The 19,162-nt window shown below is 41.9% G+C and overlaps 1 protein-coding gene across 1 annotated transcript in view; it reads left to right on the top strand.

Annotated features, from left to right (window-relative positions):
- LOC144797278 (aldo-keto reductase family 1 member B1-like) overlaps positions 1 to 19,162 on the top strand; it is a 143,080-nt gene that overhangs the window by 36,415 nt on the left and 87,503 nt on the right. The window contains exon 2 of the mRNA XM_078668211.1: positions 14,151 to 14,318. Within this exon, the coding sequence (XP_078524337.1) occupies positions 14,151 to 14,318 (168 nt within the window). The remainder of the gene's footprint in view (positions 1 to 14,150; positions 14,319 to 19,162) is intronic.

A 19,162-nucleotide genomic window follows, 5' to 3' on the forward strand; every position in this document is an offset into this window, starting at 1 on the left:
CTCAGATGTGAGTCCCTTGCTCATTGCACCATCAGGATTCAAGCAATCCGGGCCGACGATGGCTGAAATGCCAGAAACCGGTCCCCGGAAGCTTGTTTCCTTCCCATTATAAGAATTGGCTTGGTAGTTTGATTTGCCCTGTTCCCATCATGCACTGGGACAGGAACAGACTAATTTGCATATAGCCAGGTTCTGAGCTGGGATGGTGCAGTGAGCTAAAAAACGGTGATGGATCAAGCCCTGATCTTTGGACTGGGTAAGAGTGGTCTGCTTAATTCAGACACTCTGTTCATCACCACCCCCTTTTCTGAATCATTTTGTCCACCATAAGCGTGGAAGGGTATACTCAGATGTGAGTCCCTTGCTCATTGCACCATCAGGATTCAAGCAAGCCGGGCCGACGACGGCTGAAATGCCAGAAACCGGTCCCCGGAAGGTTGTTTCCTACCCAGTATAAGAATTGGCTTGGTTGTTTGGTTTGCCCTGTTCCCATCATGCGCTGGGACAGGAACAGACTAATTTGCATATAGCCAGGTTCTGAGCTGGGATGGTGCAGTGAGCTAAAAAACGGTGATGGATCAAGCCCTGATCTTTGGACTGGGTAAGAGTGGTCTGCTTAATTCAGACACTCTGTTCATCACCACCCCCTTTTCTGAATCATTTTGTCCACCATAAGCGTGTAAGGGTATACTCAGATGTGAGTCCCTTGCTCATTGCACCATCAGGATTCAAGCAAGCCGGATGACGACGGCTGAAATGCCAGAAACCGGTCCCCGGAAGCTTGTTTCCTTCCCAGTATAAGAATTGGCTTGGTAGTTTGGTTTGCCCTGTTCCCATCATGCACTGGGACAGGAACAGACTAATTTGCATTTAGCCAGGTTCTGAGCTGGGATGGCGCAGTGAGCTGAAAAACGTGATGGATCAAGCCCTGATCTTTGGACTGGGTAAGAGTGGTCTGCTTAATTCAGACACTCTGTTCATCACCACCCCCTTTTCTGAATCATTTTGTCCACCATAAGCGTGGAAGGGTATACTCAGATGTGAGTCCCTTGCTCATTGCACCATCAGGATTCAAGCAAGCCGGGCCGACGACGGCTGAAATGCCAGAAACCGGTCCCCGGAAGCTTGTTTCCTTCCCAGTATAAGAATTGGCTTGGTAGTTTAGTTTGCCCTGTTCCCATCATGCACTGGGACAGGAACAGACTAATTTGCATATAGCCAGGTTCTGAGCTGGGATGGTGCAGTGAGCTAAAAAACGGTGATGGATCAAGCCCTGATCTTTGGACTGGGTAAGAGTGGTCTGCTTAATTCAGACACTCTGTTCATCACCACCCCCTTTTCTGAATTAAATTTCCTGCAGGGCTGCCGCAGCGCCCCGCCCCGTGCCAGGAAGAGGCGGGGCCACACCATTTGGCTCTGGGTTCATACCTGTTGCACGAGTCATTAGCAAATGGCAGCAAAACAGAGATCAGGAGTCGCTAAGCTTACAACCCCAAAGACATTGGGGACATCAACACTAGATGGATATCTACTTCGAGCAACGAAGGCGATAGAAAAGGAGATACAAACAGCAGAAAGAAGGCTGTCAATAGAAGGTGGTTGTCTAACTGATAACATCCTAGCGGAAACAGGTACTATTAATACAAATGAGGTTATCACTGTTGGTGACTTACTTAATAAATCTTCATCACTCCCTATATTGGACCTGGAGTCAATGCACAGCCAGGGGACTCCAGAACAGGCACCTGCCCAATTAGAAAACATTATGGTCATGAAAAAAAGGAGAAAGACTAAACATCTTAAACCCTCCTGTTCTACCCACAACAGGTCAAAGAAAAACAGTAAAGGCCTAACTGTGGCTACCGGGGATGGGCCCCAGACCCAGAGCAAGTTTATCGACAAAACTAAGAATGCAGCGCTTCCCCCCTCCAACTCTCATGAGATGCTAATATGCCTCTTGGAAGAAACTTTGGCAAGAACTCTCTCTCCATTAATTTCGAGACTGGAAAAATTAGAGGCTGATATTGATCTGTTGTTAAATGCTGTAACAGGGATCAGGGTGGGAATGGAATGGGAGCGAAAAGCCGGGTACAATAGGAGGGTGGGTGCAGAAGACGCTCTACTAACACATCATGACCATCGCAAAAGGGGGACGGAAGCTAGGGATCAAACCACCAGTCACTTGGAGCTGTCCACTGGTGCTATGGCTAGAACGGAAACAGAACCGTATTAAAGAAAGCCCTAGAAACAGGCAGCGGGTCAAACCACCCAGCAAGCGAAAGGGAAAAAAACGTACCACCTGTTGGCCTGGGAGTGAGGGAGGAAAGCATTGCACCTGTAGGAAAACCTCCGTTAGCCAATCTGAAATCTGGTCTAGTTGGAGGCGATGATAAAATTACACTGCACCTCCCATCCGAATGTTACCTGTATGTAGTAGTGCTAACTAATGTTTCACCACTCTCAGAAAACTACAAGGAATACCATGCGGGGCTTAAGAATAAGGTGTGCCACTGGTTGGCTCAAAATGTGGATCTATCATCGTTTACTTTGGAGACATTTTGCTTGTAAGAAGGATTGGGTGGGTTGGCCCAATGTCTAAGAAATCCAAGGGGGATTGCATTGTAATTAGTTGTAGATCCCGGTCGCTAACAAAATGGTATGGCACTAGCAAATCAAAGCTTAGGACAAGGCCTCAAACTATTGCCATTGGCCTACTTTTATAGGAATCTAGCACCAAATGAGGGGGCATTGATGATGAGTAGGCACGGCACCTTGCATGAAGCCATTAACCGAGGGACCAGGGGTCTTGAACTCAGAAACAGATACCAGCCACTCTCAAATCTAGATGATCTAGATTGACTCAATGGAGCTCCTAGACAGATGTTAGGTGAAGGCAAGCGACTTATTGCAATAAATGGGGCACAACCAAATGAACGGGTAAAGGATAATTTAAGCCATTCTAGTATAATTGCCCAGCCTAATATTTATCCCGAGGATGAGGGAAATCAACTAAATAACAGTGATCCCCAGATAAATATTGCAAATTTTAGTGATTTAATAATTCTGTCTTGGAATGTGGTGGGTATCAATTCAAAGCTTAATGATCCTGACTGGTGCAGTTTTATTGATAAATTCCATATATGCTTATTACAGGAGACCTGGGCAGTAGAGAAAGTGTATAAAATGGATTTTAGCACCTTTAGTATTGAGGCAAAGAAGGGACCAATGGGCCGCCCTGTAGGGGGCCTACTGATATGGGTGAAAAATTTGCTTATAGGGAAAATTAAAAGCCTCAGTCTGGGATGCGAAGACATACTTGGGTTGAAAATATCTCTCCCCTCGGGGATTGCCCCCTTAAAAATCCTGAATGTATACAACCGGCCGAGTAGTCCACATAGGCCCTCTGAAACACTTATATCCAGGAACTTGTCGGAGAGGGGGATGAAGCAAGAGGAATCCTGAAATTGGAAATTCCACCAATAAAAAAGTGTACTAGGGCAGTTCAACAAGTAAATTCTCTGACCATTGACCATGAGTTACGTGCCTGCAATGGTAGGACTGTCTCTGATAGGAGAGCCGGGTTTACCTTTAAGAGAGGGGCATGTAAAACCAGAATCGACAATTTTTTTGTCGATATTGAACTTTGGGGAAACATAAAAGATATGGTGGTTGTAGATAGGAACGACAGTGACCATAACGCTGTATTTTTAACAATGTTTATATATGTTGGATTGTCACGGTCCTACATCACAAAATAATGCTCCAATGATCACAAGTAATAACGAGAGAAGTGTTAAATGGCCGATGATCCTTTTAGACCAAACGGACCTCCCAAAAATCTATAAAAGGGTAGAGCTAGCCCTAATGGAACTAGCCCCAGCAAATGAGATTAGGGCCGATCCTCTGCTCGTATTTAGGGAACTAAATGATGCCATAAAATCAATTTTTTGTAAAATAAACAACAATATTCTCCCCTGTAAGTACACTAAGCCATGGTATAATCATTCATGTAGACAGGCTAAGGAAACCCTAATGAAGGCGGTAAAGACCAAATCCTTAGACAGCATAAGAGCTTCCTGGAAAAACTATCTTTGCAGTCAGCAAAATGCTAGAAAAGATTGGGAGGCTGAGAAATGGAGAGTCCTTGTGGAAGCCTCAAAGATGAGGAACAGTCAAACATTTTGCCACTTAATGGCGAAAGGCTCTGGCAGCTTGAAAACAGAAAATAGTTTCCACTTGCAGCCCTTAAACTGGGAGGAGTATTTTGGGAGACTGTATGTAAGCCCGAGGGGGGAGGAAAAAATTGATACCCTGGAAACACCGCTCCTTTTGCCGCCAAGGGAAGAAATATCCATGACAGTTGAGGAGACTATTTTGGCTATAAACTCAATCAAGAAAGGAAAGGCACCTGGCTTGGACAAACTGCCAGGAGATATGTATAGGGCAGAGCCTGAAAGATGGGGGGTATTACTAACAAGAGTTTTAAACGCCATCCTGGAAGGGAGTGAGATCCCATTGTCCTGGAGGGGCGCTGAAATTATCCCCATTTTCAAGAAGGGAGAAAAGGGCTCTCCTGAAAATTACAGACCCATCAGCCTCATTGATATCTCCCAAAAAATCTTTGGGAAGGTTATATTAGCCAGAATCCAACAGTGGATGGAGAATAATCATGTACTCTCCAATCTCCAGGCGGCCTTCAGGGAGTCCACGAGCACAATGGATCAGGTCCTCAGATTCCTTATGTTAATCTGGAAGGAAGTGGTTATTAATAGAGGTCACCTGTATGTTGTGTTTGTGGACCTAAAAACAGCTTTTGATTCTATTGATAGAACTCAACTGTGGTCCGTCCTGAGAGATACAGGTCTACCACCATACCTGCTTAATATCCTGGTGCGCCTGCATGTAAATCATTTCACAACGGTTAGGTGGAATTCGAATGGTCTCACGGGCAACATAAATATCCAAAAAGGTGTCCGCCAGGGATGTGTCCTGGCCCCTACTTTATTTACACTTTTCGTAAATAGAGTTATAGATGAGCTTTTCAATTGTGATGGAGATCCTCCAAAAATGGCGGGCAGAATTGTTCCCTGCTTGCTATTTGCGGATGACACCGTATTGATTGCAAGAACACCAAGGGGAATCCAAAACCTCCTCAATAGATTTGAGGGGGCCTGCAACTCTAGGGGGCTTGAAATCAACTGTAGTAAGACCAAATATATGGTGTTCAACCCCTACAAGCACCAAAAGGGAAAGTGGCTTCTTAATTCCCAAAGTTTGGAACGGGTAAAATCTTTTGATTATCTCGGGGTCCGAATTAGTGAAAATCTTGCTTGGTCTGACCAAATAGAAAAGAGCACCTTAACACTCCAACACGTAGATAGTGCAATAAACAAGAGGGTCAGAGCTTCTCCATATAGGCCAATATCCCCACTGATAGAATTGCACAGAGTAAAAGGGCTAGGTGCAGCGCTCTACAGAGCGGAACTTTGGAGGTTGGAAAACCTAAAAGGCCTAGTTTGAGTGGAAAATAGGTTCATTAGGATAATTTTAAATCTTCCTATGAATAACCCTCTTTTAACCTTGAGATTGGATCTTGGCCTTAGATCCATTGCCCATTTTGCGATCTTGAGGGTACTAATTTTCTGGATTAGGATTTGGGTTAACAACTCTCAAGTCCCTCAGAGAAGCTGCTTGACTGAGCTAATTAACCTACACAAAATGAATGGGCGTGTTAAATGGCTTGAAGGGATTAGAGATTGGTTTTTTAAACCAAATATGGGTTTTGTTTGGGATTCTCCAGAAGGTATCAAGAAAGAGATGGTTTCCACATTAAAAAAGAGGTTCTGGGATTTCCAAGACCAGTGTAATATAAATCGGAGTGCTCATGGCACATTGACCTCTGCCTTTCCTGAAATAAAACCCAGTTATAGTTTCAAACTGTTCCTTGATGAGGTTGAACCATCCCAGGCGAGAATGCTGTTTTTACAATTTAGGTATGGCACTCTGCCTTTAAATTCAGTTAAGAGTAAATGGGGACATGATTTACTTTCCTCGACATGCCCTATGTGTGATTCTGCCATAGAGACTAGTAACTATTTTATTCTTTACTGTATAGCTTATGCAGACTACCATAGGAATTGGATTGCACCAATTTGTCGCTTGCTATCATGTCGAAGCCCAGTAGATGCAATGAGAATTTTTAAATCAGAGACGACTAGATGGTTGGTTTTTGCGCTCTCGAGATTTCTGCTATATGCTTGGTGGAGGAGAGCCAAGACTATCAAAAACTGCCTAGCTGATAAATTGTTATTATGAACTGAAGGAAAAAAAAGCATGTGATGAAAGGAAAACGAATCATGATTAACACTATATTAAGTAATGCATTTTTGCTTGTGAATATGTTACAAGGATCATGTTTTGATAGCTCTTTTAAATTCTTACGGAGGTATCACTCCTTCTTAATTCCTAATTCTTTTTATGAACTAAATGGTTTTTTATTATGATCTGTGATGTTTGTTCTATTTACTTGTTATGGTCATAAAAATGATCGAATACATTTACTTACTATAACAAAAAGATGAGCCTCAAATGCATATCACGCCACTTGATACACCATTAGCATTAAATAATATTTTCTTTGTTCAACATGTCACCTGCTGTAACATGATTTTGCTCCATCAAGGTGTGGAGTAAACTATTTCCCTTGTTGAGCTTTTATTATATAATGTCTGCTACTAGTAATATGCCTGACAATCTTTTTTTTTCTTTTCCTTTCTTCTACACACAAATATTATCCTTTACATAATAAATGTTTCATTTAGTTTTAATATAGGTATAAATGAACCAACTTTTTGCTGTTACTTGTGGTTGAGCCACTAAATGTTGGTACTATTTTTGCTTTCAGCATTGTGCCATGTTTTGATTTAAACACTGTTCCAACGCAAACTAGTCAAAATCATGCTGTCCACCCACAGAATATTATACACTTTGGATTAAAGGTATAGGTTGCAATGGTGGAAACAGCAAGGCACCAAGCTCCTCCTGTCATAAGTCAGGAGAAAAGAGCCAAAGGTTGTAACTTATCCAAGGTGAAAGGATTCGCTAATGAGATATCCAAACTGCTTGAGGAAACAAACAATAAGCACATAGCAGAAATTAACAGATCACAATGGAATAGTTCACAAGGAACTCTATTGTGAAAAATCAAGGTGAAAAGTGAATAACAAATGGGTGATGAGCTAGATGAACAATCAGGGAATAAAATGCTTTGCTCTACATCATGCCTTAGAGTGCTGAGTTTTATATACTTAAAACAGGAAATGTGTCATAAGAGGAAACTCTACTACACTGTGAATAGAATATTCCATTAACTCCCAGTGGACTGTGTGATCATCATCTTGGATATGGCATCCTATAAGGTCAATCCCTATCCTTAATTGAAAATTAATGACATGCGTACTTCCATGAAGAAGACCAAGTTTGACATTCTCCATGCCATGCGGTATTTAGGAATCCTGCAGTCATCACCTGCACTCTATACGCCTCCCAATCTGCAAAGGAAAACTCCAGGTCCCTGCAGGCAAAGAGCACTGAAGTGCCTCATGCATTCTGAAGGCCTCACACTTCACATGATACGGTGTACAGGACTGTGGTTCACTGTAGCACCCGGAGATTTCCTATCCTGCATGGTTTTAGGTAAGCTCCTGTTCCTTATACTATTGTGTGCACAGAGGTAATAGTAAGCTCTTTGTTGTCTTCAGGATGGCTCGAGTCTAATCTGGGCATGGAGTGAAGAAGCTTCTTACCAGGACCACTCATTTAGAGGATAACCCTTCAACTGGATCAAGAATTGAAGGCTTCTTTGAATGATTGAGAATCACAAATCTCTTGAACTTAATATACACGTTATGCTTGTACAAATATTGGTGGAGGATCAGGGACAAGACTGGACTGGTCGTACCATGCAATGAACAAATCCTCGAGAGGCTGGAAGGGTGGTGGGCGGTTTATGCAGCAGTGGGGGCTGCTATGTGACTTAGGGCTGATTTTGCAGCGGTGCTGCAATATCGGCCCCCAGTTAACAAAAGCAGCAATTAAATATTTGAAACCTCCCGGACCTAGGAAGTGCTTCCCCACGGGCTGTTCTGGAAAACTGCCAGGGCTGCTGTGGGTTCCCAATCGGGCCCTGATCAGGAAGATTGAAGTCAATATTTGGATCAGGTATGTATGGATTCAGTTGAGAGGAATGAAGAAAACATTGAAATTCCAAACATGGGGTAACTTCAACTGGGAAGCTGCAGGATCAACTTGGTGACTTATCACAAATTGCACTAAAATTGCTCTTAAAATACAATTGCTAAGTTAAGAACTGGGAGAAAATGAGCTGACAGGCAAACCTTCTTCCTACAAAAAAAACACATCTTCATATACCAGGATACTGTATTATTATGATCTTAGAATGATGTAAAGTTTCTTAAACAAGTTGCCTGTGTGTTTTCAACTGACTAAACTATTTAGTAGCAGCAAGCATGAAAGGAACAATTTGAGAAGATGGAATAATTGACTGCTAGGACCCTTGTATGAAAAATAATTGTGATACTCTAGTACAGGCTTATCCAACAAGTAGCTTGTGAACACTGTGCCTTTTATTTAACTGTAAATATCTTCGGCGATGGTAAAAAATTGGTATTTTTTCCAAATGTGTCTACAATCACCATTATCACACTTGAAACTTCAGAAAGTGGAAGTGCTGTGTTAAAATCTTGCAAGATCATATGCCACGGTTCAGAGACCACTGGTAAGGGCTACAATTATCCAAAAGGCTTTCAAAGCAAGGATTTACATTGAGCACACACAGAGCAAGTACGAACGCTTGAACATCAGCAGGGCCGTTTCTAGGTGTTTTGCCGCCCTAGGCGAGAATTGAAAAATGCCACCCCCTCCCTTTTTCTACCATCACTCTCTCCCCCGTCATCCAGGCTAGAAGAATAAATCCATTAGATATAAAAGAACTTGTATTAAACATTAAACAATAAAACACATCAAACATGAAGTAAGTAAATAAGCACTGTTCATGATATTTGAAGGGGTGTGGAATGTAATAAAATATCTACTTGTCCATGGGACAGGTTGCTTCATAAATCGACTTGTCCTGTAACAAAATCCACTTGTCCCTTTGGTGCCATAGTGCAGCGACAAATTTTGGCTGCAATCTCATGATATAAGAGCTGTGATAGCCGCCTGGCCTCCAAAATGAAAGTGGTCCCCATTAGTTAATTACATACCTTAAAAAGTGTCCCAAGTTTGGATATTGGAGCAGTGTTAAACTTGTAAAGACATACCGCACAAGTGTTTTGCACGGTATCAAAGACTGCTTAGATCTGAGCTTACTGCAATCTACTGAAAAATCATGCACAGCAGGCCATAAAACAGGTCCATAAACTGACCAGTCAGGCCAGACCACCAGACACCGCCTGATTGCCCTATATGGCCAGTCTGACCCCGATCAATGTTCTCTTTTAAAAACATACTTTTCATGTTTCTTTAATATTTGACCTCCGAGCATTGCATCAAGAAAAAATCTGTGGAGTGTTGCAAATATTTCCTCTATAAAACTGTCGCGATTGTTACAGTTCCTACCCAATGTTTGTTCAGAATTGGTCATGTAGGTTTACACATTAAAAATGGGAGTTTTGAAACAAAAAAGATTGCCACAATCTGTGCAGTTTCGTGATCTGTTATCAAAAGTGTGTTAAAGCTAACTTGCAAGAAAAGGGAACATACACTTTCAGAACCAAAGGGTAAATACTGGAGGAATAACTATGCAATCGCATTGATGTAGCAAAAGGGGGACGCTGCGAATTTAGTAGGCTAATAATTTGGGAATGAACCGAGACTAAACTTGCGTAATAAAAATGTTGCACGCCTCCAAAGAAGTTTTCCAGACGTCATGCCACCATCAGACATATAGGATACTATTAGAATTATTTTTTTCCCCCAGAAAATTCTTTCTACTCAGTTAAGATACCTTTACCAAGTTTCCCTTGAAAGGAACCGTTTATTTAATCTGCAGAAGCCCCGTCGTGTATCTATGGGAAGCCTGCGAGCTCACTCTGAGAAGTGCAGGCTATCCTGGCCACCTCCGAATCACGCTCGCGAAGACTTTTATGGCAGTGCGTTTCCTGAAATGATGTACAATAACGGGCTTGGTAATGTTAAGCATTTCTAAAAGAATTCCTGGCTTGGGATTTGTCGAAATATGTCTCAGCCAGACATGTTCTGCAAACCCCATCTACTCTTCGTGTACTTATTACAGAGCCATTAGTTTGACAAAAGATGCATACACAGCTTCAATAAGAGAGACATTTTGGCACATTTAATAATTATATTTGAAATATATATACCAGGAAATGGTGCTTTTATGAGTGAACAACATTATTACTACATGTAGTGCATGCAATGCATCCGATCCATTCCATTATATCCGACCGAAATATATATTTATATATTTATTTTCACAGCCAGCGGCCTTCGCTGACTGTGTGACTCACCGGGCGGCTGGTGCACTGCTCAGTGCAAGACTCAAGTCACGTCCCCACGACCCACCACGGCAGGGCTGTGGCTGATTGCAGGCTCGTGGTGCCAGGGTCGGAGTGGAGACAGTAAAAAAAGAGGGCCGGAGACGGAGTCGGGACCGGTCCGGACGGGACAAAAAGACTGTGTGGCACTGTGGTATTTAATTCACGGCCATCACAGGGCACTAGAGCAGTGCCGCCAGGCCAGCCGACACAGTCCGTCGCCCGCGCGCGCGGCGCGCCGAGAGATGGTAGCACGGTGGCACTGCACGTGTGCGCCGTGCACGTCACCGTCACTGGGCTGCCTCCCTGGCTGAAGCACTGCTCACGGATAGGCCACAATTGTTTCCCAGGGCCGTCATTGGTAGCGCTATCCAGCGCTACAAGATTGACGGCCCTGGGGACCCACTCTAGTGTGTCCCGACCCGCTCCAGTCCACGCGCCACCACTAATTTAGGGTGCACGCCGCCCTGCCCCTGCCGCCACTATTCTAGGGTGTGCCACGCTCGGCTCTAAAGTGCGCATTTGCGCAACATGATCAGATTGATGTCACAGCAATAATTAGCAAGCAAACAGCAGGTGCGCATGTTAGATGTGAACACATCTAACATGGGCTTCGATTGGAATTCATAGAGCATATTATCAAGGCCATTATTGCCGCTTTATCGGCAGTTTCCTGCCGATAAAAGCGGCGATAATGTATCGCCTGTCCTTGATAATATGCCCCTTAGTTTTGTTACCTATGTAGATTACCTCTAAACATATATGATGCACATAAAGAAGTGTTAGCACAGGATGATTTTAGGAGTAGACAATAACAAACAGTGTTGGTAGGACACTAATATAAACAAAATACATTTTAAACATGTATGTAAAATGTGTAATGAACTACATTGTAATTAAATTAAGGACACAGTTGGATGCAATCTACAAATAAATATGATCAAATAATAGAGTACAGCAAGCGAATAAATGGGAATATATTTTCTCATTGTGATACAGATTATCCTATTACAATTAAGCCACACTAAAACAATAGTGTCTTAGTTAAGCAAAGATATAACAGGACTTTTTAAATAAATAGGATGTACTTTTTTTTATAAATGCATTATCGAGGTGAAAATACACTAAAAGTTATATAATGTACATACTAGTATTATTGCTTTCCTTGACTATGTCATAAAGTATACAGAGAATAATTGATACACCTTATCAACCTCAAAGATCATAAGTCGAATCCTGTGACTGCTCCATATCATTGATAAATCGATCCCTTGAATGATAGAATGGCATTTAGCTAATATTGTGGTTTTCATTTATGTTTCATTATCATCTTACCACAATGACCCTTTGCATAGAGCTGAACACCATAACACTTCACCATCATATCCTGGCTCAGATCAGAGTCTGAAGTGGCAGGTTCACCTTGTCTCCAGCCTGCTTCCAGTGGCCTGCAGGGAACTGATGTTCATTTCCCAGGCCTTATTTCGTTCGCCTCCCGCCTGGGTCAGCGAGGTGCTTCAGCCCCTTCACCTCACTCTTCTGACTGCTATTTGTGACCCGAAACAGAACAGAAATATCTCAGATGCATCAAAATCTGCCTAGTAAGGAATGGTTTATGCTCTATTTAGGTCCAGAGTGGTCACACATTAGCACAAATAGTTTCCTCAAGCCAGAGAAGCTGTCATAGCTGAACCCACAGAATTCTGGGCCTTGCCCCACTGTGACGGGCTACAATTGCTTGAGCCTCATGGAGCCAATGAAAGAATAAATGAGTGGATCTTTAAAGCTCACACCATTTGGGACTCGCTGCTGGTGGTGCACCAGGACGTCAGACAGCCCTATCCTCAACAATACATTGCTCACCTGCTGCACTACAGAGCCAGCACCAGAAGAGATGAGAGGAGCTTTCAAATAGGGGATCAATATTATGTATGAGCCATCAAAATGTGAAAACCCCGACTATCACTAGGGCCATCACCTGTTTGATGAACTCCTCTGTTTACAAGCAAAGGTGCATTCATTAGCCACGAGCTATGGCCAAGCAGCTGCTGAGTTGAGAGTGGTTCTAGCAACTACTCTTGGGATATGCAGCAGCCACAGTTTTGAGCCTTGGGGAGAGCTGGTGTTTCACTGCACATTATGAATGTACATGTTTTTTACTTTGGTGGGATTCCTCATGGGAGGTGCTAAGCAATTCCATTCCAAGATGGCAACCATAATCAATTTGCCCCTGGAAAATGTGAGTACAAGCACAGAGGAACAGTGGACCTGAAACAGTTTTCAGGTGGGGGTGCTACCATCAATCTTATATCACTAAAGTCATAAAGGTTGTGAAAAATCCAAATGTCACACAAAGAACAAGTGTAGCAAATGAGCCACACTCATTCAGCATGAGACCGGTATTGGTGTAATACGTAGCTTGTATTGCTTTTTTGAAAAAATATATTATAAAAGCAGGGTGTGGCACCTTAATGTCTTTTACAGATATCACATTTCCCATTGAAATGGTCAATACATTTGTACAGCCATGCAGTCAATAATATGCGGAAATAGAGTTTCAGTAGATATTTATTGCCTGTGCATCACCAAGAAAAGTGTTTTGATTTATTTTAATCCTACTTAAAACTTTCTTTCCATCACAGTTCAGAATTACAAAAAAAAAATCTTTGTGTAGTTTGCTAATGGCTGATGCATTTTGAAATATTTCTACAGTTCGCTTACAGGTATTTAAATGTTGTTTTGTGTTAGAATACAATTGAATTTCAACAGCCTTTCTTTTCACACTCCCTTTACAATAGCAAGATTGTCATGTTCTTCACTTTATAAACTTCTCTCGCTTTGCAGTCAGTGAAAGAAATGGAAAGTAAAACGCCAATCTCCATGGTAGCAGAATGGGCAGCAAGACATAGCCAGACATTTAACCTGTGTCTTGGAAAGCACAACAAATCTGCTAAGATCAAACAGAAATGTAAAGGTCTCTTTAATGCTCATTCACCTCCTGAACTCCAGCATGGCTATTTTGGATGTGCTGCAGCACTGCGCGCCCCTACCTCCTGTGCCTATGCAGAGGAATAGAAATGCTATTGGCTAAAGTCTGCCGATTAGAATGACGATTTGAAATAAAATAGAGCTATTAACATTACTGGTCAATTTCAGAAGGAAGTCAGCGCAATGATATGCTATGCTATTGACATTTGTATAGGGCACATTCTGCCATTAATGAGGCTGGCCTCCTAGGGCTGTTGCGAGTGCCATGCTTGCTATTCAAAAGTTTTCATCTAGTAAGTCTTGCTAAGAACTGGAAGGACCACTTCACTGAAAGAGAGAGAGAGAGAGAGAGAGAGAGAGAGAGAGATAGAGAGAGACAGTGTGTGTGTCCTGTACAAAGATGCATAGGTGGTGAGTGATTACATTTATAGATAAATGGATAATTAAACACATTGAAGAGGCGGGCCAGACCTCCTGTCTTGCCAGTGCTTGTATTTGGCATTATTGCTTATGCTATGGTTGAGGCACAACTAAATTCAATTGATAATGTTCGTCTCGTTCTTCTCATTTTTTTTGTTAATCCAGTCTCCTCCTGGAAAAGTGAAGGATGCTGTGATGGTGGCCATTGATGCAGGATATCGCCACTTCGATGGTGCCTTTGTCTATCAGAATGAGCAAGAAGTTGGGGAAGGAATTTGTCAGAAAATCCAGGAGGGTGTTGTTAAACGAGAAGATTTGTTTGTCGTCAGCAAGGTACTGTTTTGAAGGAGACTTCAAACTCTTGAGGGCAAGTTACACATTTCTCCATAAAGCTGATTATAAATGTTTGTAGTTTGGGAGTTATCATGAGGGATGGGAATCCATATTTCATATCGTTTTTGACAAAGTTAAGACCTGACTAAATGTGAATAATATTTTTGATAAGCTAGTACATACTCTAAATGGATCCCCTACAGAATACCGGGAAAAGTCTCAGAAGCATTTAGGAGTTTTGGAAGTAGTCTGTTTTATGCCCTGTTACATGCCTTTGTGAATTTGTCCTGAAATGTCAAATTTCCTAATACAAAAAAATGTAAAGCTTCTATAGTCCTTTTATATCTACCACACATAAATTAATACAGTCCAAATATTTGGATTTTATTTACACTTTAGTTGTCACAAAGATACGTTTGAGTCCCTAAAAGAGTACTACAGGAGTAATACTTTCCCTACTCCAGAATTTCTTTGTAAATAGTCCCTAAAATACTGCCACCTCTACATGTGCCAGAATGCTGTTCAGTGCAGTTGGCCTGAGAAGGAACCTGCCTTTCTTGCACCTCGGTCGAAAACTGCCTGTATAGATGTTTCTTCAACAAAGATTAACTGAATTTATGGCTTAAACTAGTTGGATTATTCCCATTAACCCAGATATTTCAAACCCCAAGCATTTTAAACATAACATGCTCAATTTAGAGTTCTGTGGACAGGAAATATTTATGTCAATATTTACAGGAATTTTATGTCTATGCGTATGTGAGTGTGTCATAGCTACTTGCTGTCACCAGGACTTTATATTGATGACCATCAATGAAATTTTGTAGATTATTCTAGTCCTGAGCACACACATCTGTATTCACCCTGTTTGTAGTCATGGATGGAGTACTGTTTTATTGGAATCTCATACTTGCCAACCCTACTGATTTAGGCGGTAGCCTTCTGCTTTTACTGCATCATTTCACACCTACTCATTTGTGTGTGACATCAGACTGCTTTTTATGACACAAGGCCAGGCCTTGGCAATTGGCAATTCTGGTCCCTTGTAACAAAAAACACCCAAGGCAGTTCACACACCTTCGAAAGTCCTTATAGTGACTTGTTGGCTATTCTGAACAGATCATGAAATTCCAACTTTACAGTGAAAGTGGTAGGGCACAGAGGACCGCACCTGTCTGACTACAGACCTTCTTTTTTCTCTTCAGACCACAGCCATGGATGCATAGCTTTCTCTTGGCGTATGCCTGGCATTTCCATGATTATAGAATTTTGCGTGACATTTCTGTCATGTATGACACTTTGAGTGACATTTGACCACACACCAAACAGCTAAACAGATATTGCAAGGTCATTTTAAGAAAACCTCTTTAGTGTATTAAAGAGCTTAGAAATGACCTAAAATCAATCAGAATTCATCAAACGTGACTTGGCAAGGTCACTAACATCCTTCGTTTTACCTGCATGACCACTTTGGAAACCTTACAGATGCCTTAAATAAATATGATTTAGAGTTTGGTGGACAGGTTATTCCATCGCAAATGCAGAAAGTCTGCCACCAAACCTTTGGTCTGCCTGCCTCCTTTAGAGAAGAGTGGACCTTAAGAATTCTATGGACAGAGCCCTCCTTAGCTCCGTCAATGGAATACTTCCTTCAATGGCCTAATGGAGCAAGCACCGTTGAAGAAAGGACATTACATTGTTCACCTATTTATGGTTAACAGGGTAGTTCCTTTTTTCTGTTCCATCACTGCCAGGAAAAATCTGTTAAAACAACAAAGGGTTTAATTGTGGAGGTTAAAAGATCATTTATACATTTGACACTAAAAATGTGTCCAGCTTGTTCTAAACAACCAATAATCGCAAGCTTATGACCAGGGAATCAGTTTACTGATAGGTTTAGCTTTGTTCCTGCTGCGCTCATAAAGCGGACAAGGCTGCAGGCTAGCTGAATGTCTCCTCTTTCAAAGCAAGCTTTTACTGCCTGTCTGCATGATCAAATCTGTCTTTCCTTCAGGGCAGGTTTTAATAATGATCTTTGTTCCTTATCTAAGCCCTTACAGATGCACAGTAAATGTAGTACATCCTCTTTGGCATCATGCAATAGTCTACACAGTGTTGTTGCATCTGTTCATTTCCATGGTGGGAGGTGCCGCATTGCTGGTAGGATTCCCAGTCTCAGATGCAGGAATTTTTCCTTCACTGCTCTCGAAACACCTATACCAAGGTATGTTTGTGGCAGGCACCTGGAATAGCTCTGAATAACAAACCAGCCATGGGCCCTCCCATTTAGTGCAGCTTTGTCTTCTCCAAGGGACAGTATCTTTACTGATTTGTTTACTAGTTTCTTGAAACTTTTATGAGACCCAATTGTTTCCCAAAGGTCCTGTAGGGCAAGTGTGCTTATGGCTGATTGAAGGTAGGCCATGGCCAGGAAAAATCTGGATGAGATGCACAGGAAAACCAATGACCGGCCAGGATTTGGGGGGGTCTAATCAGACTATCAGAGTTTGTTATAAAAAAACATAAAATTTTTACTAGTTTGGTGAAAGGCCATCAATTCCAGTGGCTGACGTTCACCTACATTTTCTTACATTGAAGGAAACAGTCTGTTGGCGGTTCCTTTCAACTGTACAGAGATGATGCCCGAACCAGCTGTCATTTGTTATTTTGGTTAGCAGAGTACCCTCTGGATAGTCGCAGTAATGTCCTCTGCTATCCCAATGAACACTACTCCATCTGCTTGACTTTAAAATCAGGCCCTACGTTTGTTAAAGTCTCATGTCCTACTTTCTGTTTCATATCATTAACTTCATAACACAAGACCAGGGATAGAAATGCCAAAACCAGGGATCCCAACAAGCAGCACTTAGGTTGCAGTTAGATCACATTATTGACGTCCATGACCACATTTACACCTTGGATTCAGGCACTGGACCTATAATATATCATCTCTTCTGTTTGGTCAGCGGCCGATAAAATAGACATTTCTTGACACAAAGTGGAATATTCTTTTCTGTCCGCTTTTGTGCTGAGAGGACTCATTATAATTCAGCATTTCAGTAACATTTCATATACACTCTTTATATGTCCAATTGTATTTATTTATACATTTCACATACATCTTCATGATGTTGCCAAGCAGTAATAGGCAAATCAGTCATTTCGACATCAACGTTCCACCCAAATTCACACTATAATCACGTTCAGCTGGTTCACCCCATGAAAACAATAATTGTAATAACTGCTCAGTTTCACTTGCTCTACACATGTGCATATCTTTGTGACTTGTAGACGGTCTAGTTGTTTTCATAGAATGTTAGAAAGTTTGGGAAGGTAAACAGTCCTGTGGGTGGTTTCATTCTAGACATTCTGTTTTATTCTCTAAGAAACGCCTCTCTGGCCTTTAAATTTATTTTTATAGGAGCTTGTAGCAGCAGGGTTGTTTCAGTGGTGTATTGCCTCCAGGTGCGTTATTTTTTATTATTATTATTATTTAAGAGTTTTATATAGCGTGGCTAGACCCGGAGGTATCAGAGCGCATTACATGAGGTTCCACAAAATTACAAGATTACATCAGTTCCAATTTACATTAGGTGCTAGACAAACAATTACAAGAGCATAGAAAATGAGATAAGTGAAGTGTAGAGGGGAAGGGGGTAAGGGTAAAGGGGTGGGAGGGAGATACGGCAGAAAGACGAAGGAAAGTCAGTCCAAAGTCCGGCTGGGTAGGTAACGGTCGAGGGGGAAGTCCCAAAACCCATCTCCTCTATAGCTATCAGGTAGCTCCACCGGGCTTTGGCCAAATAGCAAGGTCTCAATGGGAAACATTTAAAGAACATGGAGGGCAAAAGAAATGGAGCGTAGAGGGGAGGGGACAGGGAAGGTGAGAAAGGGAGGATAGGGGAAGAGACAACAAGGAGAGACGAAATGAGGTCTGTCTCAAGGCCGACTGGGTAGGTGACGACCAAGGAGGGAGTCCACGACCCATCTCCCCTATAGCTAAACCAGGTAGCTCCATCAGGCATTTTCTGGATTGTTATTACTATATGGCCCTGAACACTTCATGTTTTAAGGTGACAGTAAGTAAAATCAATATGTCTATTCCAATTGGAAAACATTTGAATGGGTAGAAAGGGTGCTTCGAAACATTACTTTTTAACCCTTTGGATGCCCACACACTGACACACCCGGTTACTCAGTAACTAGGTGAACGTTTTTCACAGAGAGTTAAAATACATACACAGCCACAGAACAGGAAGAAGGCTAGGTTGTATTCAAGGTACCTATGTACCACAAGCCAAGGGTTCAATATAATTTAATTATATTTTGTATATAGAAATTACACATTCATATACAATTACTTATGCATGCGAATTTGCATTTAGAAATTCATTTCTTAGGACGTTATAATATGTTTATGTTTTACCCAGGCCATGACTTCTAAGTCACCACTTTATGTATGGTTTCTATAGTGCCTGTTTAGCACGGCAAGACCTGTTTCCACCATCGCCTATAGCCACACTTTTTTATGCGCGAGAATGACTTGCTCATGCAAAATGACAGAAATCCCCCACCCATGACTCAGAGGTGAGATACATTGGCAGAAAATTCACATTGCTGCCTGCAGAAGTGACACTGAAGTGGTCAGAGCATAAAAATGTATACTTTAGTTCTGCGTTGGTAATTGGTAAGTGTGTCGCAGTGACTCTTCCTCAGGGATTGTCATAGGAATGATCAGGGAAATGCACTGGAATTGCAAATAACACCAACAAAGTCTAAAACGTGTGGCTGTTCACAATTGTTTGTAATACATTGTCCACACTGCCATGCTCACCTAATGTCAG

This window comes from Lissotriton helveticus, chromosome 1_1, assembly GCF_964261635.1.
Source record: "Lissotriton helveticus chromosome 1_1, aLisHel1.1, whole genome shotgun sequence".
In the NCBI taxonomy this organism is placed as follows: Eukaryota; Metazoa; Chordata; class Amphibia; order Caudata; family Salamandridae; genus Lissotriton; species Lissotriton helveticus.